The sequence below is a fragment of the Hetaerina americana genome, unplaced genomic scaffold (assembly GCF_022747635.1).
Source record: "Hetaerina americana unplaced genomic scaffold, ioHetAmer1.1.p SCAF_15, whole genome shotgun sequence".
Taxonomy (NCBI): domain Eukaryota; kingdom Metazoa; phylum Arthropoda; class Insecta; order Odonata; family Calopterygidae; genus Hetaerina; species Hetaerina americana.
This window is the reverse complement of record NW_027286625.1, coordinates 12,184,938-12,212,278: the sequence shown is the minus strand read 5'-3', so window position 1 is coordinate 12,212,278 and position 27,341 is coordinate 12,184,938. Positions and strand designations below refer to the sequence as shown.

The following is a 27,341-nucleotide window of genomic DNA, read 5'->3' as shown; positions in this document are numbered from 1 at the left end:
TTTTATATATACAATCTTAATGCTGGGTACCTTCGAAGTTTCTTTCTCAAGCATATATGGTATAAACCGATTATCTTTGTGATATAACCAATTTAGATTTTCTCGCCCATTTATCTAAAATATTAATGCGTTTCGACAATTGTTTTAGGTTCTTCCTATAGTTAACAGTTACTGAGGTGACTGTTACATCCGCGTAAGCAGTTATTATGCTTCTAATTGGAAGGCTACTTCTAAAAAGGTTGGTCATCCCAACGTCCTGAAGTTATGGCCCCAGTACAGAACCCTGTGGAGGTCTCTGTCGGAAAGAAATTAATTTTTCAAAATTAAAACTGTAACACGAAGCAAAATTGTTTCAAAAAACAGAAAAAATATAGATACTTATATTTATATTCTTTAAATTACTTTCAATATAGATGAGTAAGATGTTCACTGCCTGCGGTCAATTTCTATATCTTCTAAACCCGTACTGATTACGGAAATTTAAGTGACTTGGTGAACTCCACCGAGAATTCACTGTGAAGTTCACCAAGTTGTTTTCATTTCTGTGATGGTTAAATTCCATCACATCACGTCAGATAGTATTTCCTCTGTTCCTGGCTGTTTAGGTTGCAAGAATTGATCTTTTGTAGCTATTTATTTAAGTTTTATTTTTGATGGTCTGTCGCGAAGTCTTCGTGTCTCATTAAGCAAATTTAATGGTTGAAAACTCCTGAGGTGATCAGGGTTGCTATTATTTTCTTTTGAGATTATACTGAAGAGGCCACTCTTTAAGCATTTTGGGAAGTACAAATAATCCCAAAATTATTTGAACAGCTGACATACAGTTTCCAATAAAATTTGAGTTGCTTTTAAAAATGTTAATCCAATAATATGGTCCTATCCTGGTGATTTTTTCATTACTTCATCCGAGGTATTCGGCCAGTTATCCATTGCTGATTTAAGTTTTTACCAATACTAATTAGTCCACCTCGTACTTATCTTCGAGTCGCTTTACTGATTCGCCCTCAGTGTCAGATATATCTCCATTAGGAGTGAGATCATTGCGCACAAGTTTTTCGAGTAACCGTATCTTGCCTTCTTCATTCCCTTTTGCTGCAATGAGCGGAGATCTTTTCAACTTAGCATGTCCAATTTCACTGACATAGCCCCAAGGGTTGTCTTCAAGGGAAGTTTAACGGAAAGATTTCTCATGAACGGTTTTTGACGTTCTCATTTAAAAATTTGTAATTATTCAATACTAAATGATAATTTATCTTCAAACTGTTACCGTCTAGCCCTTTTCTTAAGTTCTGGTACTATCTTTTAGTTTCCCTTACTTCATTTTAAAGTATCCCCAGTTTTACTAATATACACAAACTACTATCAAATTTCGGAATTGAAACCTTCACAGTTTTCTGAATAACCTTAGTTAAAATTTCATCATTTCGCAGTGAATAGCATGAACACATTTGCAGCATAAATTTTCGGAATTCAGATTTTCACTGCACTCTAGTACATTTAAAGTAGCCCTTCCTTACGCCCTTCTGTCCAACCCCCCTTTCCTCTTCCCCCGCCGATACTAACTCTAGGCAATATGCTGAAACGAGTAAGTCCAATCCACCTCCATCCACCCTCCGCGCCAAGAATCCTCTTTTCCTTCGCCCCCTATTACCCAAGGGCTGTGTAATGACGATTTCTAACAACTGTATTGCATATTAGTTTCCTGCATTGAAGCAGATAGCTATATGTCATGTGCACTTAAAAATATAGAAAATGCGAAGTTATTTGCATAAATTCCACGAAGTCACGCCTGATAATACTTTTAAGTTAACTATGATTTACTCTACATGACAGGTATCGTGTATTATTCGCGTCACATTATATGTCCTATTGACAAGCTAACGATATGGGTTAGTTTTGAGTCCATTCTCGTCTCAGTCATCCTCGTTTAAGTATATTTTTGGCAACAGCGAAACAATTTTCTAATTTTCATTAGAGATAAGTGAATCACAGTATATTTAGAGCTCCATAGAATATTTAAATTAAGGAAAAACTGTTGTCCTCATTTCATGGGGAACTTTTCTTTCTGTGAATGAGCTTTTTACTTCAAGTAAATAATGGTGGATATATGCAGTTCTTTCTTCACAAAAACAAATATGGAACTGTGTGAAAATGAAAGGATCATTTTGTCCAAAAAAAACGTTTATTTAGAAACTCTTACAATATATAATGCCTTAAATCTAAAGAACTTGGATGAAATAATTTTTACAGACGCTATCGAAGACAAACAATGGTGATTCTAGCACTGCCACTGTTGAAACGGGTTCGATATATACTCGTCTAATGACGATGAGGTTTATTTGGAGGTTAAAGAGGACGGAGGATGATTGAGGTATTTAATGAAGTCCCTCGCGTGTGTTCCGCACAAATTCTATTCCGAGCGATGAGCGATGCTTGGCATAACTTCCTCAGCACCGCCGCCGTCGGCCGTCGCACATATCGACCGCGCTCCTTCGCGGCAGCGTGGTTCATATTCAATTAGGTTGTGCGGGCGGGGAGCGAAGAAGCCTTATTACAAGGGTAGTAGGACGTGCAGTGGAATTTTCTGGAAGACATTGTTGGCGAGCTGTGTCATGATCTTATCCCAGTTGGACCTCGCCATCGGGAGCAGGGCTTCATAGATTTCGGGCCACATGCTGTTGATCACTCCCTCGGCGAATTGGCCTGGAAAAATAAAATGTTCGAATGATTATCATAGATAGGATGGAGAGAGCACGTAGAATATTAGATGTGTTCCTGCGAACAGAAAACTCTTCCGCAAGTATGAATGAGCTCGGTCTTGGTCATTGCAAAGAGATGGTTAGGCTGAATTCAATGGTTTAAGCCTTGATCTTGTGAAAATTCATTACCAATGAATCATTGTTCAGTGAGATGGTTAGGCTGACAGGTTCCTTAGTCGTCAGACAACATAGAGGCTATAGGATGTAACAATTCCTCATAAGGATCTCACATGTTTTACTTATATACAAGGAGACAGTTTATTGTTTCAACTTTATTTAAACAGTGGTGACGAATCAAATAGACCCCTATAATTGGGTTATCTGGAATAGAGGTTACCGACCTTGGGTGTCGCGTCCCGGACTGTCACGCTATCGAATTTTGGAGACCCAGAAATCATCGTAGCTTTCCATGATTCAATCATGGTAATCGACTCTGAATTCAATCGGGTACTTATTTTCAAACTTGGCGACTTACTGCATTTGAAGCTCTCTCGGGCCAAGTCATGCCCACAAGCCTCAAATTGTCGAGTGTTGCTGCCGTTGAAAGTTACAGGGCTATGTATAATTTGTGGAAAAGTTTGAATTTCTCTCTGGATTTGATCCGTCTCTCTCCAAACTTACTCAGACATTACGCTAATGAAAGTTTTACTTGATGAATTTCTTCTATATATTTTATTCTGAATGAAGTTGCTGAAAGAGGCGTTCCTTTTCTTACCTTGGGACCGCTGTAGTATTAATTGACATCCCATTCACAATCCCTTTATCATTCATACGTTCTCCGTCCCTTTCCCTTTTTTCATTAATAAACGTTTTCTTATTCCAGTGAAAACTTTTTGACCTCTTCTATTAAATAATCGTATTTACTCGCCGTTCTTTATTTCTTAGTGTACATTTTAGTCATTATGGTGTAATTTTATTCCTCCGGTTAGATTTATTTACCAGCTAATTGGCTATCTTGTTATAGTCGTTCGGTAACGGATTAAAACCAGGTTATGCCTAAAAAAATAACCAACTATACCTAACTATGCCATTTTATGTGTAAAATATGTATTTAGAGACCACTAGCTGAACGAGGGAAAGATGTCACCTTCTTTTAATGAGCACTTGAATTTTTAATGCCATAGACCTCAGCGCAATGTGAGATATTTTCCCACAAATGCTGTGTTTTTGTGTAATAATACTTTGCAGTTGATATATAGATATGATTCTGAGATAACAATATTACCAGTACTTCTGATTAGATTTCGAAGCCTCCCGGCTTAACTTGAATCATTTAAACGCGTACTCTAAAGAAATCGGTTACTCTGACTTAAAAATATATGAAGTACTGATTCATTGCAATGAAATACATTCAGGAGTTTTTAATGCTATCTTACTCTTACTCCATATGCACTAATCTGCACGGGCGCATCGGGACGGATTGGTAAAGGGAACCGGAGGACGCCGTAGGTTGAGAGAGGAGGGGTGAGTAAGGCAGAAGGTGAAATTAAGGCAAAGAGGAAGGAGGAAGGAAAGGAGCTATTAGACTCTAGAGATTGACCTAAGATGAGCAATAAAAAATAAATTATTTAAGATTCTACGGAATGACAGTTGGGATAAACAGTTGAGAAAAACAAAAAAACAGTGCAGTAAAGAGAATTGACTTCTATTTCTGTCGAAACAAAAATAAATGTATTCCTCCTTATTCATCATGAATTTCTTCGGGGTATCGTCTTGTTTATTCATTAAAATGGCAGTAACATAAGTTTTAAAAGTGGCTTTTCTAAATATTTTAAGGAGAGTGGAATAACTTTGTGAGCTTGCTTCTCTTAATGTAAAATGACCTGTGTATATGTCACCCTTCTGGATTTGGTGTTACACTTATTGCTGACTAGGTACCCGTGAGACGTGATGATAAACCAGGGGATCAGGGGCTGATAATTTGGCAATACGATTGGTGGCGGGTTACATACCACCCAAAATGGTTTGGTTGTATGTAAAAATAACTGTGTATTTAACTTACTCATGGACTCGGACTTGGGGAAGAGGGGGTTTACGTTGATTGCCATTGCTGCCACGAGCGGCTTCATGTCGAATTCCACCACTTTGAGGAACTCACGTCCGTCACGTTCTTCCATTTCCCCACGGATCTTCCACGTCGCGCTGATGCCACCTGCAGGACAGAAATAACATAGTTCAAGGATAAGTACTTGGAGGACTTGTATGCATAGGTTTTCCTTCCATCTTCGGTTTTCTTTGAATTCTAATTTGAATTTATCTGGTTCCGGGCATATGATCTCATAATTAGGGAGCATCCTTAAAATAGTTTTAATTCAGTTTTCCGCTGATTTTTTCTATCTGAAAGTTTATCCTTATTTTAGTATTCCTCAGTATTTCTGATTTTAATAACATTATTTTTATAATTATCTTTATGGGAATATAGGTTTATATTTATAACTACACACACCTCTAGCTGCATTCCTTACCCATTGTAACATTGAATTTTGCCTGAGTTGAAAGATTCAGCTCCCAAAGTTTTCCCACCATCTTAGTAACGCCCTCCATGAAAATGATCGGGAAAAAGACATCCACCTCCATTCCAAGCTTATCAGTCTCTTCGAATGACGTCCTGAAAAAATTAGAACATGTACTTAACGTAAAATGTTAACATATGACGTGTCATATTGATTAATGAAATTTTTTCAAATGTAAAATTTCATTAAATGTGTATTGATGATATGCTGCTCATAAAATTTATTTCATAGGTACTAATATAAATTTCCCGCCACATTGTACTTTTTCCGGCTCCTTGAAATGAAAACTACACATAATGATATTATTAAAAAAAACTTAATCCAATATATTTTGTGAGGATAGTTTTTAACTCTTTATTCTACCGCTGGTATTTAATGTAGCATATATAAACTATAAAAATGACCATGGGTGGTAGTAATATATTAAAGTTTTCATCTCAAACTATTATGAGGTTCTTATTATGGATGTTAGGTAAATGTAGCATATTAGCAGCAAAATATTTCCTTCATTTTATTTAATCTATTGTTGCTCTTAAGCCATTAATTTTGAACGTCCTTAAGGGATATCCCAATTGCAAACTGCAATCAGGAAATCAAATTGAAAATGCACGTTCAATCGTGGGCGATTAATCGCTCAAACACTTGAATGCAGAGCAATAGTTTCATTCAAGTCATTTGACTCCTCGAGTACAGCAGTACCTAACGCAATAATATTGCCTCACTTATACAGGTGAAGGCGAACAAATGTTTTAAAAAATTAGATGTGACCGGCATGTTAAATTTTCCAAACTTGGTGTATCCCTCCCTCAAAAAATAAATTTGAATTAATATTATGAATAAACTGTGAACTGAATGATAAAATTGCATTTTTTTAATACACACGTGCATGACAATCAAACCGAGGGCAAATGTCTAAGCGTCCAAATCCATAGTTGCTGTTTTGTTTAGGAAGATTGAAAGAATTATTTCATGGTATTAACGGTGACAGAATTTCTATACGTTTTAAGTGTTACGGAGGGAATCCGAGGTGGAAAAGTTGTAGATATTTGTAAATATTTTATCTTCAAAATTTTTGACATTAAATTAAATGAAAATTTAAAAGTTTCCGCCCAGAAAATGGAGAAATTAGTTCAAAGATCCTAAGTAGTCTTACATCCGGTGAGTCAAATTTTTTCACCATCGTATCAGTTTTTGTAAACACATAATGCAGTTAATCAACAAATTTCTTTCTCAGAATAGTAGTTTTATTTTGTAGTAGTAGATTTTTTTGCTGTGGCAGCTCAATTATCCATGATCATCAACATATTATACACACGTTGTATTATATATATATACATACATATATATGCGTGTGTGTGTATATATATATATATACACACACACATATATACATATACATTCAAACACGAAATCCCGCCATATGGCGGACAAATATTCATTCAGATGGAAATAGATATAAGGAAAAGGGATAGGAGCACATATGAAGGACGAACTGCAGTTGACCCATACATACATATATACACACACACACACATACACACCCACACACACACACACACACACACACACACACACACGCATATATATATATATATATATATATTTATATATATATATATATATGTATGTGCGTGTGTGTGCAAGCATATCACATATCGACATGTATAGTCTTAAATTTAACTTAGTTATAGCATGAAAGAAAGCAGGTTGGGAGGAATACGGGCAAATGCATCCCTTAACTTAAGAGCAGACATCATAGGAAAAATGGGAAAACACCTTTTCATGGAACTTGCCATTTTGTGCATTTCCTTCGAAATTTTGTAGATTACTTTCACGACTGCAGTGCTTGAGGAAAATGAAAATATTAACCTCTCTGGGGGTTTATGCATTCATATCTTCACGCCTGACATGCTTACCTCACATCCACGACGGTAAGGTTGGATATTCCTTCGACCCTCATGTTCTTTACAAGAATGGAGCCCAAGATTGATCCGTCGTCATAGTCCATCCTTAAGTCGGAGAGGTGCATGGGGTCCAGAGCCGGCATGCGGAACTCTGGTACACCTGGCAGAGAGAAACGAATTCAGTACATTTTAGATATTTATTATAAAACCGTCTCAAGTGGGGCTCAGAAAATTTGATGAAACTTGTTTGTTAACCATACCTATTTAGGAATCAATTTTTTTAACTGGTACCACTTGTAATAAAACAACTTCAGACAGGAAGACCGTGTCATGTGCTTTCACTTTTCTAATGGAGACATGCCCTTTATCCCAGTTTTTGGCTACCTTCATAATAAACGGGTTTTAGTGCCCGTTTTCAATTATTACTGTTATATGTCATTAGTTCGAGAGCTAATTGTTTTTTTCTCTAGAAAATGGTTTTCGAATGAGTAAATAAATCCGACCCGGTCCCGTCCTCGCCAGCAGAATCAGATGCCGCAGATTCGATTCTCTCCTGAGTGAATAATTCCCTCGCCTTAGGGTTCGACTGTTTGGCATTGTCATTGTTATAATGTTTATGCTAAAAGTCATTTTAGTCACATAAGGGTAAAACTTGGTTACTTTTGGATCAGTTTTAATTAAAACAGACAAATTACCGAGGATTTCAGATACTTATTTCTTTCTCATAACAGAAATCACAAAAAATGAAACTTTCTCCGGGTATATTTTTTTATTTAAAACGTTGACTATGAGTTTCAAGCAGAGGGAGAGAAGTTTTGAGTGATTACCGAGAAATTAGACAAGTATAGGCATCATATTTGAGAGGTCTATCCATTCCCAGAGCGTTTTATAATATAATATTTCAGATCTAGACTTTCTTTGGATAGCATTTTGCAGTATAGTGTTTACCTATCGTCGCAGTAATTAACCCAACGTATGGCATTGATACAAAAAGCTGTGAGGTGCCAAAGTTTACATTAATATTTAAAGAGGTCATGGACTACAAATTGAAGAATTAAGGCTGAACAATTTCCCGTATTTTTACTGATTTATCCAGAGCATTGAGATTCTCATTTTGGAACATGGCGCCCATGAGGATGCACTCTGCATTCTGAGGACGAAAGCAATGCCCTCGGGAACTTGATCTCTCCATCATGTTGCAATGACGGCGCAAAGAAGAAAAGGGGATGGGACGGAGAAAGGGAAACCGGTTAGGCGCGTTGCATCACCGGTGAATGGTTTGGGTGCGGATACAACTTCGCGCACACGAGGGCGCCCTCCCGCGAGAATGAAATTATCCGGCATGTGGAAGTCGGAACGACATTATAAAATTCTGGTGAGGGTGACTGAATCAGATGCCGGGCGTTTTGACAGTCCCGTGCGACAAAGCGTGGTGCAAAAGTTTAAGATCTTGGCTGGGCTTCTCGACGTGTGGGTCCATTCCGCTGTTGACATCCGCTGGGTCAATAACCCCGATCATTTTCGTCATTCGCCCCCAGTTACGGATCCTCGAGTCACAAATGAAATCGCGTGCGTTTCACTATTAGGTACGAATTATGAGAAATGCACTCAAGGCATGGAACTACTCATTTTTAACTTGTTTGCTTTTTGCGATAATTAACTGTTGCAGATTTTATATATTTTAACTGATGAAAATACTAACTTCAGTAACTTATTCCTTTGAACGAAACTGCCTCAGGCGTCACCATGTGGAATTTATTCATTATGAAAGAAACCAGATTCCGACACTTAGTATCACCGTCTGATAGATGATGACAAAGGCTATGATATTCAAACCTTTGAGCGGGGCATACTATTTAATTTCTTTCCCAATAAATATCCGTTTATTATTTTTTGTGGAATAATGCATACAGTAGCTAAAGAATGCCCATATGTTTATACTTATCCGCTACGTTGAAATGAAATAATTTTCATTGCTCTAAAATTTGGAATCATTTGTTAGCTATCATTATCCAATCCCTTTCGCCACTCTCAATTAACGGAAAAAGCGGAACGGAGTGGTGTACAAGCGAGGGCTGAAAAATGTCCACCTCGTATTTACCAGCCATTTGATACACACGCGGCTGACCTCATGTCCTTGCGCTACAAAGTAAGAAATTTAAGATCACGCCCGTTTCTGCGTGACCTGTGCTCTTTCGTGTACATTAAATTTATAATGAGAGAGTGAGAGAGTCATCTCGGTTGATTGCCCTTACACGGCACCTGATCCCCGTTAAATTAAAATGGGAACATGAACACAGATAACACCGTGGGCGAAGCGCACACATTCTCAAATATAGGCTTTTTAAAAAATTGCCACGAAACATCGCTTACTACGTCAGAATAGTTCATATTTTGTCATCTTTTAGTTCAAGATAGATGAATAGCTCTTAATCACTTTGTGAAAGAAATCTTAATATGAAAAAAATGCTGGTCAGAATTCTATTATCGCGGAGATTGTGGGTATCAAAGTCGTAGGAAAAACCACTCAAAACACATGTAGTAATTATGAAGGAATGAAACCGATTGCTGAGATAAATTGCGCTATTAGGAATAGGTGAGTAATTCGGTAGAGATAGGATTTTTCAAGAAATTGGGGAGGAAGGGTGGAGAGAAACCCTGCGTCTTCGGATAATAACCCAAATAAGGTCCGGCATACAACTGAAAAATTCTGCCACAGCCGGTATTCGAACTCGGACCTTAAGTGTACGCTAGCCACCATCCCATGCCGATCCCCTCACCACTCCGAAAGATGGAGAGCAGATGTTTTGTGAACTTTTCTCCACGCCAACATGAAGTTTATTTGGATGCGAAAGGATGCCAACATATGAAACACGAAAGGAAAGCCAGAAGTGGAGCTGAGGTGAGCCCCGGGGCGGGAACAGCAATCCGCGGCCCGCACACGTGCAAGCCCTTCCCTCAAAAACGATCACGGAGGGGAGACCTCAGCCTCCGATCGCCCGTGTACCGGTCTAATGACATGTTATCCCAAAGTTTCGTCCGTGAGGTTGGTAGAGGGGGGAAGGCTCTGCAGGGTTGCCAACACTATCCTATTCTCGATATTAATGATCCGAAGGGGACTAGGCTGAGCAGCGATACCACGCGGCTATTATTGCCATATCAATTCCGCTCGATGGCGCAACATACATCGAAACCACCTTGCTCCCCTCACAGTTCCCTCCCCAATCTAATTTACCTCTCCTCCTCCACACACCAGTGTAGTTCGAATCTCCACCCTTCCTTCACGTCAGACTAACCTCTGGTGCCGGCGGAAGAACGAGAAAAGATACGTTCGGTTTTCTGTTGGCGAAATTTCGTAAGGGAGATGCCGTTCACAGTTTCCTGGTCTTCGGTCTGGCATTTGCCATTTCGATGGTACTGGTTTGGCGTCACGGCGACGAGAGTCATTAGTGGCGATTCGAGATCTCGCAATGACCCCTGCAACAATATTATAGTCCGTGGGGAATGGACGTTGCTAAGTGCGTGGCAGAGGTTATTTGCAGAAACATCTGCACTTTTCTGCACCTATGTGCAGAAAAACAGATGAATTGAAGTAAAAGAAGCTCTCTATCGATGGGAGATGATTTCAAAACTATTTTTTTAAGTATCCTATTTCTCGGATTAGCAATGTAATTTAGAATTAGGAATATAAATTCAGTATGAATTACTTTGAATATATAATATATCGAGGACGCAAATAAAGTAAGATTGCGGAGATTGTTAAAGGGGTTTATCAATCGAGGAGAGATGATATATCAAAACTGTTTTTCGATAATATTCTGCTTTCATGGTCATTTTGGGCTGAAATTTGTGTTGATTAACTGAGTGTTATCAGAAAATACGAATAAGAAACTTTAAAACTGATGTTTTGTGATACAAGTAAAATCTCATCCCCTGAAGTTGTTTTATTTTCAGGACATACTTGAAAAGTGGAAATGATTTCATTGGCAGTGTATTGTTATTTGGCGTGGAAAAATATATCGTAAACCACTTTTGATACGTTAGTCATAGAGAAGGTGAATACAGTATACTTTTCTACTTTCGGGCGTTAATTTGTGCATTTCGTGAGCAGATTTTACCAGATGACCATTCTTTAAACACGAAAATTGCCTGCATACGGATGCGAGGTGTGCAATTTAACTTTGTCGCAAATAACGTAAAAATGGTATCACTTCCCCTCTTATTATCATTTGACGCACTCGCACTCAATAGAAATGAGTCGATCATGAAAATTACTACTCTACGAGCATTTTTATAGATGGTAAACGTGCAGCTCCGTAATTTTCAATCGAAGGACGAAGTATCTGGATCAACCAGCGAATTACCATTTGTAACGTTAGAGGAATGAATGTTTTAAATTGAGTCGTCGTGAGTCGGACGCAATGAATTCTAATGTATTAAATTTCATGAAGAGCCCATGACCTTTGATGACAACTCTTCTTATTTTTTTAAAGAGCTCAGTAGGTCGTGACGGAAAATTAACGAGAGCGATCCCTAGGTCTCATTAAGGAGATTAATTATCAGAGTGAGTGGCGCATGAAGGTCTTCGCATTTCGCGGTGAGACGCTATTAAATATTTACAAGGACAAGGTATAAAAATGGTTAGGAAAAAAATACGAGCGAGTACAATAGCTTTGAGGGAACAGATGTGTTCAATTATCTGCTGTAGAGTATTTACATAGCTCTGTATACATTCTCGCGTATACTTCCAATGCCAAATAATTTCGGGTAATGCCGCTACATTAACTTCAACGGAGCCATGCCCTAATGTGCATTTAGGTGCACCAATTTCAAAGCGTAAATATCATTCGCCTTGACCGAGATTCGAACACGGATCCCTAAATTTCCAGCCGATTGCTTTTACCGACGAAGTGGTTTCTTTGCTTTCGGTTTTTATTCAAAAAATGCCAATCATGCCTGGAAAGTAAAAAACAATAAAGTCTTCGTGTTTTGCAGAAAATTACAGGGAAACAGTGAACTTCATTATTTTTGTGGTTTTGAGACTTTCACGTTTATTGGACCTTGAAATGTAATTTAACGTTTTCTCGAACTACTTTCCAACTGTTGTATTGAGAAATTTTGCAATGAGTGACGTTAGAAAAAGATTGTGCATGTCCTTGTAATATATTTCGGTTATTTCATTCCCAAGCTTCTCTCTAAAGAAATTCTCGAATAGTTTATAATATATAAAATTTCTATCGATATTATATATCGTTATATATATATATATATATATATATATATATATATTATATATATATATATATATTGTATATATGTACGTGTGATTATGTATATATATACACATATATTTATATGTACTAAATATAAATGTAGAGACCGTCATCATAGGCTAGGCTCACGATATGATATTGGACTTCATACGGTATTAATGTGTCATACCGTATTACCTAATACATTCCCTGATTGAATATATTAACAGTGTCGGAGAATTCCATAATTCCATAAAAGACTTGTTCGTATGGTATGTTTGTGATGGATAATTTTCAATAAAATAATGTGACCAGTCAATGCTAGAATGCAATGGTTCAAGTCGTTTTAGACATGGTTCTTGCTAAAAGTCACGGAAGGGGAAAATAATTACTCAAAGATCACATCCCATTCTTTCTTTTCTCATCGAAAATATGGCACTTGTGGGAAGTACATATTTTTCCTATTCAATATCTTTTTTTGGCCTGATGATTTTATTTGATTATTTTCTCCAAGAAACTGCAATCAATATGCAATAGCATCTAATTATTTTCAAATTAATTAACCGAAAGAACTTCAAATATATTATTGTCCACTTTTTTGTACGATAACTCTCTCCGGCTACAAATCCTCTGAACATTATTTTCCAAAGACAATAACAGAGTACCTGAGAGGGAGAGAGACGGTTAAAGAGAGAGATACGGAGGAGAAATTTTAAAAAGTATCTGAAAAAGTCGCAAAGTGGCTAAAGTTCGGATGTTTGCAAGTGAAACAGAAATGTTTGACTAATTACTCTGAAAGGTATCACTGTTTTGATTCCTAGACAGTCGATGAAGAAGAGAAAATCAAAAATCCCCCCCCCCCAGCATCCCACGACTGGCCCGCGTAATTTAACAGGAAAAGGGTCCCACCGAATTAATTACCGCACACAAACAAATCAAATAATTAAAGCTCTATGATTTGTGAAAGCCCGGAAATCCCCGAATTCCAGTGAATTCGCATTCATCAGCTGGATAAGTGGAATTCACTGCCCTTAGCGATCACACGAGACTGGTTAAAAAAATTCTTCGCAAGGTACTATTCACTGCTGTAGCGTTAATTTTCCATAAATTGACGTTCCAAAAAAATTATTGTGCACGAGATGTGGATTCGAAATACCAGTTTGAGAGGTGGGACGGGATGGCTGCTCGATAGCGGGAAGGGCGCGCGTAATGAATTAAAGAAAGTAACTCAAAACGAAATGTTTTCTCGCTCTTCGGCAACGTGTTTGTGGCGCCGTGGCGGCTTTTGATGTACGACTTTGGAGAAGGTGTAAAAAAAATAAAATGGATGGAAAGGAAAGCTGACGAAGTTCTAGGCATGGTAGAGGAAGAGAGACAGTTTTCGGTAGAAATTCGTAGACAGGATAAGTGGATGCAGGGAATACTGAGGGTCCATTGAATGCTGAAAAAGATGATATAGAGAAGAATGCTATGAAAGCGATGCACAGGGAGCAAATGAGTGGATATTTTGGATGAGTTAAGGATTGTAGAAGTTATTGAGAGTTATGGTACTAGCTATTTTAATATGAAGGAATATGTAGCAAGTGGTCTAAGGATGTTATGTGATATGTTAGTCAAGGGTTAAGAGTAGCGTAGTGTTAGGCTCCATTGAAAACCTACCCTAAATCAGTAAGTGAAGACTAAGCTGCCCAATATGTATGTGTGATGCTGGTAGAAGCGTAATTCTGAAATGGGTAGATAGGGAAATGCTGCGTAAAATTTATGAGCAACTGTTCCGATATTTTGTAATGCGTGTTTTTTGGTTTAACGAACGCGTTGGTGCCAGGTTTTGTCAACGCAGATCATAACATACAGATATATAGATATCTTAATGAAACGCTCGATGTATCAAGTAAAAACATTGACGCGGCGATATATATTTATTAGGAAATTGAAATCCTGGGTTTGACTGAACGAGAAGACCAGTAAGCATAGAAAAAGGGGATTTTATGTTGCCGGTCAAGTATAAAACCACGATCTACAATATTCTCAGTTTCAGTAAATGCGAAAACATTGATATTACATTTCACTCTACTATAATATTAATACAATACTTAATTACTGCAGATTTTAAAGAGTTATTTCTCGAGCCTTGACTCCCAAAGTGAAGTAATAACTTCGGGCGACCTTTTTCATCTAGATTTTTAGAATTTAATTGAATATCATAAAATCACGAGCGTTGAACTATATGCACATTTGGTATATCCATCGTTATTTACAAAGGAGCATTGTAATTAGAATGAGATTCACTTCTAAGAGTCGGAAGTGAAATTCTACAATCATGTATGTTTAATACTGGCTGCCTACGGAGAATTAATAAAATGTATCCTTTATGTAAAAAATACCAATTACAGTATGATTGATAATGATTATAGAGGTGATATTTTCCACATATATAAAAAAATTTACATTTTTTGCGACAATCTTTGATGAAAAACATTTTTAAATTAATTATTCATATCCAAAACATCATCTCGTCTTGAATTTAAAGTACTTTACATCAAGTTAAATTAATTACAAGTAAAATTCTCCCTCTTGAGGTCTTCACTGTAACAAATTATGGTGCGTATTTTCCTTTCAGGTAGAGAAACGTGTTACTTGGGTTACAGTCAGCGTCATAGGGACTTTAGGAATTGCGATTCATAGTTTTCATAAATTAAAACACCCAACTACTAGTCGCTCAATTCTCACACCAGTGCTACCTGCAGGATTCTAACTCCTGACCTAAGCCTTGAAAGTGAATGTTTTACTGATCAATCTAAGTATTGGCAAGTGCACCACTGGATATAAAAAAAATAATTATCCTTTAATGTGACATAATTGTGGTGGGTTCCGCAAATTCATTTGGCAGCATGGTCGCAATATTAATGTCGACAATAAGCTAAGCGCCAAGCTTGGAGAATTTGGTAGTGAAAACCTATGTTCGTCAATCTCCTTTGCCATAAAAGTTTCACTTCTTCGTTTGTAATGAAAACTTATAGTAAGTACTTCTTTACTAGTAGTACTTCTGATCACACTTAATATTTTTTAACTTTTGTAGGTTTATATTAACACTATAAAGTTTTTTCACCTACTGTCTCATCATCATTCATTTTCGGGGCAAAGATGAATAACATCACCTCTTATATTTCCTTAAGGAAGTTTGACAGTAATTTCAGTCAGATTTAATTTCTTTAAACGCTTTCAAAGCCACACTAGCGTTTCAATGGTTTTCCACGCCCCCTTTCGTCATCGCTATCTTTCAGGACAAAAATGGGTAATTTTATCTCTTGAGTTTCCCTATTCCACTTACACGCGCATTAATGTTTCAACACATGTTGCAGCTCTTTCAGATTTTCCTCTATGAACTTTCTCATTGAGATTTTCATCCAACTTTCCGCACTTAACGTTCGGCTGGGATTTTTTTATGGTAGGATAAATCAATTCCAGTTTCCTTAAGGAATTCCGCATTGAAAGTACTTTCACATCTCTTTTTTCAACCCTTTGCCCATCCATTCGATGGATGGGCAAAAATCCTTTCCATTCGACGTAAATAAAATGCCTCAGTCGTCTTCTTTAGCACACTGCTATCAGCCATTCCAATCGACCTTGATTCCGACGAAATATAAGGTGCTATTATTACCACCTAATCTCCAGAAAAAGATTTTCCGTCCAGACACAATGTAAACGTCGAAGATAGAATTCATTATTTGGACTCGCAGTCTCTCAGAGCGCGGGAGTTATTGTCCATCATGAGCTTCTCTTTTGAATGAGTCATCTTGTTATCGATGTTTGCTGTGCGTTTTTACTCGGCCTCTTCTTTACGCAGTGAAATAAAATAAGTGAAAATTTTGCGTTTTACGGAACACAAACGTTGCATTTGAGTCCCTGACAGCGGCACACATCGCAGGGGGAAAAAGCACGTGGTCGTTGTACGCATTTTCCATCAATCGCACTGAAAGGGAACGCAAACATGGGAGACTGTGGACCATTCGCTTCCGCTGCGATGCCGCGGTCTTAACTGTTGCCAGTTTTCTCCCTCCGCAAAACCCCCGCGGGTCATCACGATTTGTCGTAGCCGGGAGGGCGAGAGGGGGAAACGGTGGAAGAAATGCAACAGGGGTCCAAGCCTTATCGCGCTAACTCTCGCCGTTGATGACATTCCTTATGTCGCGGTGCTGGATGCATGGGATGATGATTTCAACGCCGTGAGTGGCAGTCGAGAGACTGCATAGAAGAGTTGGGAATCCATTCAGAGCGCTAACAGGATGGTGTGTGGGAGAGAATGGAGACAGACAGAGACGCTTAGCGATGGGTGACGCTCACACCACCACCAATGATCAGTTTAAATCCCCTTTCCGGCTGACCAATTCACGTGCACAGATATTGTTCCTTTGTGGCCTCTTACCCTTCCCTCCGAGCTCCACCTTCGGAGACGTCCGCTCTCAAGTCCGTCTTAATCGACCTACCGCGTCTCAAAATGTGTCCGATGAAGTTACACATTCTTTTACTATAATTGCCCTTACATTTATCTTCTCCTTCTGCTCTCCGAGGAACCTTTTCCTTAGTTATTCGATCCATCCATTCGATCGTCATCATTCTCCTTAGTCTGATTATTTCTTTCTTCCAATAAACCCTTCTCACCAGATGTTTCCAATAGCTCACTACCTTAAGAAAGCGCGCTTCAGATATTTGCTATAATTGTTTCCTTACCTGCAGGATCCTTCTTTTACGTCTCTAATAATACCTTCATTTAGGTAGAATGACTGATTTGCTGGAGTTTTTCTGCTAATTACTTTCTAGAAGAGTTCATTTATCTAGAAAGTGTGTTAGAGGAGAACTGTCTAAGTAGTAAAGGTGTGAAAACAGTATCGCATTTGGCGAAGGAGCTTTTACAAGAAGTAATGAGGGGACCTTGAGTAGAAAGCAAAGAAAAGATCAGTAAAAACTTTGATGTGGATCGTGGTTTTGTACGGCGTGTAAAATTAGTCGTTGAGGAAAAATGACAGGCGTATATCTGAACTTTTTTAAGATATGGGTGTGGAGAAGTGGAGAAAATATAAAATGGACAGAAAGGGAAACAAAGCCTTGCGTTTTTGGGTGAAATTCAAAGTAGGCAAGAGAATGTATGCAGAGAATTTTTATTAGCTATGGAATGTTGAAGAGTATGATGGAAAGTAATAGGCATGCTGGGCGGAATAAAGAGAGGTAAAATCATTCGGAATTGAGGAAAGTATATTCTAGTGAAGGTCCAAAGAGTTAGTGATTGTAACTGAAATTACATGGTTAATCGTCCTAACAATGAAATTGATCGTCCTCAACGAGCCATACTGAGTAGCTAGGTTTGTTACCTATACGAATATTTTACCAGAATTATATTTAATCGAATCCACGGTAAGGTGCAGGGAAAAGTACTCGTAATTGAGCATTAAAAGGTATTTGATATCTCTCTTCAGTTTAAGGAGCCGTTTGTAAGTGCAGCTCGGATTTGATATCAATGTAATCATCGGCGAGCATTAGCACTGTTTCACCAGACCTTTAATGCTCCCAAAAAATTGATGGCAATATTTCTTTCTGTTCATTAATCATGAATAATTAATTATTAGTCATGGTTGCGTAAATCATTTCTGGTTTGTAACCGCTTTGTCGGCAATGAACTCCGCTATTTGATAAGTTCACAATTCGTAGATTGAGGTGCTTTCCTGCAAAGAAACGCAAACACCGTGGAACTGACGAAAGGATTGGCGACAAAGCCTTGATAGCTCTTTTGTTTAACGAGGATTAAAAGTGTGATTGGCCTTAAAGTGAGCCGGGTGTCTGGAAGTTTGTCTGATATTCCCTCTTTTCTCTCATTCCTACTGCCCATGTGACTGCACCGGAATTTATTAGTGTGTCAGCAGTCCTCTTGATGAACGCCCGCAGTGAGGGTTTGATATCGTTTCGCTCATAAGGGAATATTGGAAAAGAGGAACTATGATTGTCGCAGGGAACGAGGCTGAGCGCGACGGGTCGATAGCATTCGCAACGATCCCCTCCGCAATGCGATGTGGGCCATATCGAGAAACGGTAAAGAATTGATTTGTTCTATTTGGCATGGATTATTGGGTAAGTAGGAATGTGGTTGATGCGAAAAGAGGTGCACGACCTGAGTGCGGCCCGCGAGCCAAATCCAACTCGACAAGTCCTTCAGTGCGACCCTCTTAAGGCTGAAAGAGAAACTCATAGATAAGTTTTAATTTCCAAAAGTTCGATTTTAACTGAAATTGGAGTGGATTAAACGCTCTTAAATGTACCGCAGGTTAAAGAAAAGATTTGAAATAATTTTTTTAATATGTTGACATTAATATTCGCAATTTTTAAAAATCATTGAGTCAAAAAACTTCTGGGGAAAATTCGTTCTATAACCAATTTCTATCTTTAAAAATTAAATATTAATTCTAAGAATATGTGCTTCCTCAAAAGTTAATTTTTCTTTGCATTTCCATTCGTATTCGTTTAAATAATTGTATTCACTTGAAAACAAATGGCTAGAACCCTTAATAGTTTAATTTTTGTTTGGAGTTCTAAATTTGATTAATCTTGACGCGAAGTAATTTAATTCACGAGATTTTCTGAACCCTTTACCAAGTAAAACCCGGCAATAAAAGTTTAGACTATTTGGTAGTCTACCAGTTAATTTATGCTTTGAATGGACACAAATTTAATACCCCTACGTTTCTTATTCCCTAGTATTCGACCCGGAAAATCACAATGATTTTTTGATTGCGGTAAGTTCGGCTCTACGAATGATTCGGGAAGTGGTCAATATATTTAAATGGATTAATCTTCGATGGCTGCATGAATTTCGAATTATTTATTTTTCAAGGAATATGCTTTGAAATGGACCTCTAAAAAGATATGTGTAATAGCGGATTCACCGTCGGATTTAGATTAAAAATAAACTAATCGGCTGGTTGGAGCGGTAGATGGAATTAGAGCCATTTTCTTTTGAAATAGCCCACATAGTAATAGCGCGTCAAAAATTTATACTGCAAGACTTATTGATGTCTTACGGCGTCCTGCGCTCTTGCGCTAGCCCAGAACTCTGCATACTATAAGTCTCTCTTTCTCTCTAATCCCCGCCCCGGGAGAGAACTCGGCGAATAGAAATAGTTTACGATGAGTAATAAGCCGCCAAAGAATCAAAATTTCTACAGGAAAAAATTTTATTGAGAAATCTAGATTTCACTGTGTAACACACTATGATCCGCTTTAATTGTATTAAATTGTTAATTGTATTTAATTCCTCGTCTATGACGTAAGTACGATTACTCTTGTCCTCTGGTGTTTAAAAATCAGAAAAAAATTGAACTATTTTACCTATGGATTAGCTAACAGAAAAATACCTGAAACTTTATGCAGCTGACTGCTTCACTGCACTTTGAGATGATACGTTTGAATGAGCGGAGTAAAGCTACCGGCTTCACCCGCAATTTCAATGAAATATTCTCTTTGAGAACCTTTTTCCGTTGGCTCATAATGTCATTATAAAGTTGAAAAAATACTTGCCAATGGGTGTTAGAAGGCCAAAAAAATCTTTTTTATTGGAGTTAGTAGAAGTCAAAGGAATATTCCTTCCTCACAATATACGAGGGTATTATACAAGGGGATATATAATGCCTTGTATCTTTGTTAGGTCGGAAACTTTTCAGACCACCCATGTACACGTTAGGGCTAACTTTCACCATTTTTCTCTCTAAATACCCTTTGTAGATGTCGGAGTGTACCATAAATTTAGAGGTGGATATTAAATATACGTCATGCTTCACCCTAGTATTACACAACCCAAGTGACATGGTGGGCGGTGTGTAAGAGTGTTCGAGTATTGACTCAATCTGGGCAATTCCTACTCGAGATAGTTGAAGTCGCATTCACCATGTGTGATTTTCCGGGTACCAGTTCTCACCCGCTGGTATCACCTGGTAAGGGATTGGTCCTCTTCCTTTGGTGTATGGTCCTCCCACGCTTTAGGGCTCATCACGCTGTGAGTGATATATGTATCCATTTATATTTTGACTGGTTTCCTAGGTTTAAAAATATTCCGAGCTCCGTGATCCTCAACTCCTCTTTATATTCCGTGAGTTTTGTTCGTTAGTAGAAAGGTCATAAACCAGTCCAAAAAAATCTCACCCTGACGAAAACCTAAGAAACCTGTGCCCAGGCCATTATATATAGATAATTATATGCACATTATTGGAGCCATCACATGCTTCACTTCCTCTCGCAGGTCATCGGACGCCAGGAACAGCACGTAATTTTTTTTTAATTCATCAATTTTCTTAATTTCGCAACCGACGATTCAACCCTTGGCATTTTCCACGGCGTCCGAAAATACGGCCCGAGAGCACGCCACTTTCTCGCCGGCCCACCGCGGAATTGGGTGAGTCTCGGGTGCGTTGACCTGGGACAACAACTCCGCCCATATCTAGGAGAATGGCGGGTGAGGGAGGTGGGGTGAGACATGAGTGTCGGAGCTGTGATTTCGGCTTCATTATCGGGGGAAAGTGATGCCGACCCATTCCCCTGCGAATATTAGCGGAGAGGGATTAGGAGTCGCTATCGGGAGTCAAGATGTGAGAATTGGGGCGCTGAGTACCACCTCTTCGTCACTATCACCGCGGCGGCACGCCCAATTTAATTCGAACTTGCATTACTTTGAGTGTACATATAAGAGAAAGTAATAAATAAATACTTAGGTACATATTTCTGTGCGCTCTATGTTTAATGCTAATTTTTTGTTTGCTTCTTTTAGAACCCCTTACGACATTTTCTAATGTCTAGATTATATTAGATTCCCCGCAGATTTTTTTCATGTTACAGATACTATGGCCTCCCAAAATTCCCTCCTTCCAATTCTCGTGTGGTGTTCCTTTTTTCCATCCTTCTTGTGACTTTTATTCCTTCATTTATTTTATGAGTCTTTCTTGACTTCCTTGACTCACTTCACCTAATCAGTTGGCCTAACCTTATGCAATAAGAGGCGAAGTTCTCAACGCGGCCCGAACCTATTACCGAGGACAGTGTCCCCCCACGTGACAACGAAGAAGGGACATAATAAAGGATTTGAGGTCACAGAAGAAAAATGAATTCCATGTGAAAAAATGTATGATGAAATTTTTTTTCATTTTTTCTCACTATTATGCGAGGGAACATATGCATGAAATACGTCCAGGGACACCGCAATTTCACTCACGGAATCGAAAGAAAGAGCACGCCTGTCTCTAGATTTCCCATTTTCTCCTTTTGGGGCCTTTGCAATGTAGCGTCAACAACGGAGACAAATCAGATGTTACCTGTTCCGGGATTACTGACAAGGTTTATCTGAGCGATCTCATTTGAAATGAGAGTGGGAATCCAAACTTGGTATGAAGTAGTTAAAATTTTTCCGGTTATTATGTGCTCGGTCAGACTAAGGGCTCACACATTAGACCACAGAATAATATAACCAAATCTATTTCTAAAATTAACCACGAAAAATGTTGTTTTCAACTGGCACGTCACATCAGATAGAATTTTATTTTTTTTAATGAGTTCTCTCAATCGCTAGTCGTAAAGTCTAAGCGTAAGCAGCAGCGGGTAATGGGCAGGGAGCAAAAAAGGCAACCTTTTTAACGCCCATTATCATACAAATTACTAAAAAATAAATGTATATGATAGCAGAGGACGCTCGTTGTTAGTGCGACGCAGTATCAATCAAACGCTAATAATTACTGATAATATTATTATTTCATGTATTTATGTATTCATGTATTTATTTCTCTTCATTTCTTAGTGATGTTTAGCTGCATTAGGTTTATATCTTCATTTTCTCTTCTCCTTAAGTATTTGGTTGAGCAGAAATAATTAATTTTATTGCTTGTGAGTTTTGAATTCGAGATGATATATTTTCTTAAGACTTCAATCAACCTGTAATATTATTTTTTAAGTCTCCTCAACTGTATTTCACTTCATTATTCTTTCACATCCAAATCTAGATGTGGTTAGAGGGAAGAAGGGATTATCTAGTCTCAATCTCGCCCCAATAAAGACGTTTTATTGTTATTATTATACCCGTCTGCAGCATTAATCCCTCCTCATATCATCCGCATCCACTTCCTTTTCCCCAGAACCATTTAGCTCCATGAATCGCATCGCCCATTTTATAATTAAATTGAAACTAATTTTTATGTGATAATACGAGGGTCATCCGGAAAGTAGTACCCGTTCGTGAAATAAAGACACAAAAGTAAATATTAACAAACATAAAAAATTTTATTTGAAAGAGGATACTTTAAACTACTTTTCAACATAATCTCCAAGCAAATTAAGGCATTTGTCATAACGTGTGACAAGTTTCTGTATTCCTGCTGCATAGTCCTTCGCCGCCAGCTCATTGAGATACGCGAGGGACCCATCTTGCACAAATTTTTGCATAATGCAGATGGTGTTTAACAATTTCATGAACAATTGTTCGAGAAACATTGGGAAAATGCTCACAGATGTCATCAATTGTGACGCGCCGATCGTTCCTCACGAATTCGTCAACTGAGCTCACCAGTTGGTCTGTAATGACAGACGGTCTCTCCGAACGCTCATCGTCGTGTGTGTTCCCCCTCCCCATGTTGAAGTTGCGACACCACCGCCGAACAGACGACTCGTCCATTACATTGTCTCCATACACCTCCTTTAATTGGCGATGAATATCACATGGGCGAACGTTTCTTGCATTGAGGAATTTAATCACTGCCCTCACTTCACAACTGGCGGCGTTCTCAATTTTTTTAAACATTGTAAACAATCACAGAAACAACACAGGCAATGCTAGCGTCACGCAACTTGGCTCAGAGAAGGCAGACAAGCCACTGAAGCTATCTGACCTCGTCCAGCGGCTACTCGCGTCGTCAGCACTTCATGCGGCACGAACGGGTACTACTTTCCGGATGACCCTCGTATTTTCTTGCTTTGTAATTTTTTGCATTTTTCATTTTTTAAATTTCATTTTGTCATTTTTTTCTATCCAATTGCACTTTTGCTGTTTTTGCGTTTGTTAGATTAGTAGATGTATAAATAGAGAGCGGATACTCACCAGCTGAAAACTTGGGGATCAGATCCTGGAGGGTTTCCTTCAAGCACTTGTCCAGGGAGGCATCTGATCTCTGGCATACCTTCATGTACTCAGCTGTGGAAGGAACAAATTATTTCGTATTACACAAGTGTAAAAGAAGAGCTTGTGCCAAATAAAAACGAAAGCTAACCGAGTTGACATTAGGGAATCAGCGCACCGGTATTATCTCCGATGGCATGATGAATGCTTACGCAATATTCTTGCCCGGATTAAAATTTGACAGAAAGTAAAAGAACAGAACAAAATAATTACATCGATTGATTTAGAACTCTATCGGAAAGGAATTATTGGGCTTGTTTTATAAAATAGTTATGTACTTATTGAATGTATGGAGACAGGTAACAGGTATGCCGGCATCGAGAACCGGCACCAACCGTTCTTTTGATTTTTTTCTATGAATACTCTATCACATCCTTGAATCCATTCTAAAAGTCATTTACGCTTGATCACGACCATCGTAAAGGCAGCCATTTGGATAACTTCAAAGACAATGCAGAGAAATGAGAGAATAAATGTGATTTCTTGCGGTAAAATGTGTGTGATACCATACTTGTATATACTCGGGCCTATCATCCTTGCGCAACCTAGATGAAATAGCTAGACCTTCATGTAAACTTACTGCTGTATTCTAACCTTAATTATACAAAATAGCCATAGTTTATTGTTGGATCATTCACATAATTCATTAATTCCAATTTTGTATATACTCCTTATATTTTTCCCAGATTGGGCACATTTGCAAGATAAAGGTAAAATTGTTTATTTTCCTTTACAGATTCATTTAAAATGTTATGAAATTCTTAAAGCTGAGATGAGGAACGTGTCCTTTCACCAAACTTAATGCACAAACTCAAATGTATGAGGTTAGTGAGTAATTCCCACGTTAAACCTGATATTATAGCCTTTTAAATCATCATTGCGTCGGCCTTGTTTCCATTTTTCACAAATCCCTATCGAGTTATTCGTTTTTTTGATGCTCAGTTGTTAAAAATATTATTTCATTCGCCGCACCAACTCTTCTCACAATGTATGCAGACTTGGATATTGTTTCATCGCCATTCCCTCCACTCACCACAGCTACATTCCCTTTTAATTCTGCCCCAGCACAGCAGATCCTTCAAGGCTATTCGAGCTGAGAATGACGCAGATATCAGTGAAAGCAAGTCTCTAACATAATGGCAACTATTGCTCAGCAAAAATAAAAATATAAGGGAGAGAGGGAACCAGTTTGGTCTCTTTTTTTCGTTCCGACAAACATCTTTAAAAATATCCAGTCGGTACCCATCGCCATTTGAGAATGTAAACCAACTATAAGAGTTGTGTTTGCGCGAAGTAAATAGTGAAAAGGGGAATTTATTTGTTTCTTAATGAAGATTTTGGTTTCATTCATTTTTTTATTTCTAAAATTACTAGTTTCACAAAAGTTTATTTCTATATTTATTTCTTAAAGAGTAAAGCTACTTTTAATTGGGACCTAATAATTCTTTTTCATGGATACCCTGCGGAGATTTTCCGGTCTTTATCTGGAATGACCAAGGTTAAATTGATAGTACACGCTTGACTAAAAATATTCGTGTAATTTTCTCAAATATATATAACACTTTTGTGAAAGTTTCACGGACGTGAATAACATTGTTTATGCATTTAGCACTAGTGGACGAAGACAAAAACACAGAAACACACGAAAAAGAAACGAAACTCACAAGGCTTCGAATTTTCGGTGGTCCCCGCCACCTTTCTCAAGGACAGAACTCATTTTTGTCTTTTTTCACTGGTGCTAACTTCATATACATTATATATATATATATAGATATATATATATATATATATATATATATATATATATGTGTGTGTGTGTGTGTGTGTGTGTGTGTGTGTGTGTGTGTGTGTGTGTATAATCCAAAATTTACTTAATTACTCCTAGTTCTTATCTTTTTGGTCCTTAAAAGATATATTTCCAGAGGTTCACAGATAAATTAACTACCATTCAACTTAATTTAACTTGTATCAACATCACATGTTGAAGCTATAATACACACAGAAAAGTTATTGTATTTGTTACCCATGTTTGGAACAGTACAAGCCTACACACGTTATTAGAAATATACTTAAAACACTACGGCACCGGCAATATCAACTGAATACTGCAATCGATGAGTGAGTGATATGAGAAAATGCTTTTTCACTCAATAACATGTTTTAATAAGCGACTGATTTAAGTGGGGTGTGCCGAGGGACACCTGTACTCACGAAGCTTGTAGATACCCTTCTCTATCCTCGGCAGCGCCGAGGCACTGGAGGCGAGGACCAGGATTAATCCCAACGCGTAACTCATTTTCCTCGGCTCTCTCACGTGGATCAAGGCGGCAAAACTGGCGGAGAGATCACCGCGTGCAATGTGACAGCCCACTACGGACACAAGTACGAAAATGGTGCGGGACAGTCTCCTTTATAGACTCGGCCCGAAACCTCTTTCCCTCGAGTCCTCCTCATCTTCCCTTTCCCCCGGCCTCTCCCCCGCCTACTCCTATTCCCCCCAACCACCGTGCCGCCAGATGACCGAGTTGGGCCCCACCGCGAGCCGATGCGTGCATGCCCACCACTTACCTTCCACCACTCTCACTTTTCATCTCATTTCTGTCTCGCTCCCGTTTGAGCGCTGGAAACATGACGGCCGGCATGAGGGCCAGGACGCTGAAAATCTCAGGGAGATTTCTCCTACTTGGGGTGCCCTATTGGCGATTTCGTAGGAGCCCTAGGATTACACGGCGACAGGTCTACAGACAAGATGCGTTATTTTTCGGGCTACAAATCTTCTCAGGAAATCACATGCGGAACACGAAATGGAGCTTGACTCCTTAGCTGAGGCTTAGTATTAGATGATCTGCTCTCATCTATTAAATCAATGTTCGGATTGATTGCTGTGAGTTTAAATGAGGTCGTTGTGCCAAAAGGTTTACAGTAGATACAGGGTAGTTTAGATTCAGGGTAGAGTAATGCAATAATTTGATTTCACAAATGGAACTGTGTACGTTTAGTACTAAAGTTGGTTGTTCCTTAAAACTGAAGGAAATGTGATGTGAAAAAGTGTTATATTTATTAAAATGGAATAATAGAGCACAATTATTATATCCCATGACCTACTGTTGACTTTTTTGCACCAAGGATAAAGGTAGATTTGCAAATGTAGAGTTGTAAGTTATATAGATTGTAATGATTCTTTCGATAAAGTTAGTGTCGCATGGCAAGTTGATACGTAAGCTGCAAGGGTTGGGAATGGAACAAAATCTAATAAATTAGATTAATGATTTGCTTCCTAAACAGTAAACAAAAAGCTCGTTTCCCAGTTCCGAACAAGTAGCGACCGGAGCTCAAAGGAAGCGTAATAGGCATCTGTTCAATCGATCAATCCATCAAAGTAGTCAAGGGTGAGTAAAAGTAAGTTTTCAACGGGTCCTTAAAACTATTACCCACTACTTATCACTTGGGTTTCCACTATTTGTTTTGAATTATTTCCTTCTTCAGTTCTTCTTACTTCCTATATGTATCTTATTACACTCACATTGCCGTGAGTTGTGTAAATTCTTCAATTGATCAAACTTTCGCCGTCATTTTGTGGAGACGTTGGCTTTTTAAGACCTTCGCATCGTCTTGGTTGATCACAACCTTTCATTCATTCTGCTATATCGAATATTAATTTATTGGCTTAATCTCTTAAGAAAATTTGACAGACCAGTTTCCTGAGTGTGTAC

General features: G+C 38.3%; 2 protein-coding genes across 4 annotated transcripts in view; one reads left to right on the top strand and one right to left on the bottom strand.

Moving 5' to 3' along the window:
• LOC139686804 (E3 ubiquitin-protein ligase RNF13-like) overlaps nucleotides 1-27,341 on the top strand; it is a 113,035-nt gene that overhangs the window by 53,357 nt on the left and 32,337 nt on the right. The gene's annotated exons all lie outside the window — the stretch shown is intronic.
• Nucleotides 2,197-26,015, bottom strand: LOC139686854 (circadian clock-controlled protein daywake-like). The gene is made up of 6 exons (XM_071583930.1): nucleotides 25,840-26,015; nucleotides 23,551-23,643; nucleotides 7,189-7,336; nucleotides 5,225-5,367; nucleotides 4,762-4,911; nucleotides 2,197-2,703 (listed from the first exon to the last, which is right to left on the bottom strand). The coding sequence occupies exons 1-6, from the start codon at nucleotides 25,922-25,924 to the stop codon at nucleotides 2,552-2,554; spliced, it is 771 nt and encodes a 256-aa protein (XP_071440031.1). The 5' UTR covers nucleotides 25,925-26,015; the 3' UTR covers nucleotides 2,197-2,551.

Excerpts from the sequence above, each read along its gene's own strand:
- LOC139686854 (XM_071583930.1), bottom strand. The coding sequence starts at position 25,924 with ATGAGTTACGCGTTGGGATTAATCCTGGTCCTCGCCTCCAGTGCCTCG. Across the intron at positions 7,337-23,550 it reads GATCCCCAAGTTTTCAGCTG|GTGTACCAGAGTTCCGCATG; the intron begins GTGAGTATCCGC and ends TCTCTCTGCCAG. Across the intron at positions 5,368-7,188 it reads CTTACCGTCGTGGATGTGAG|GACGTCATTCGAAGAGACTG; the intron begins GTAAGCATGTCA and ends TAATTTTTTCAG.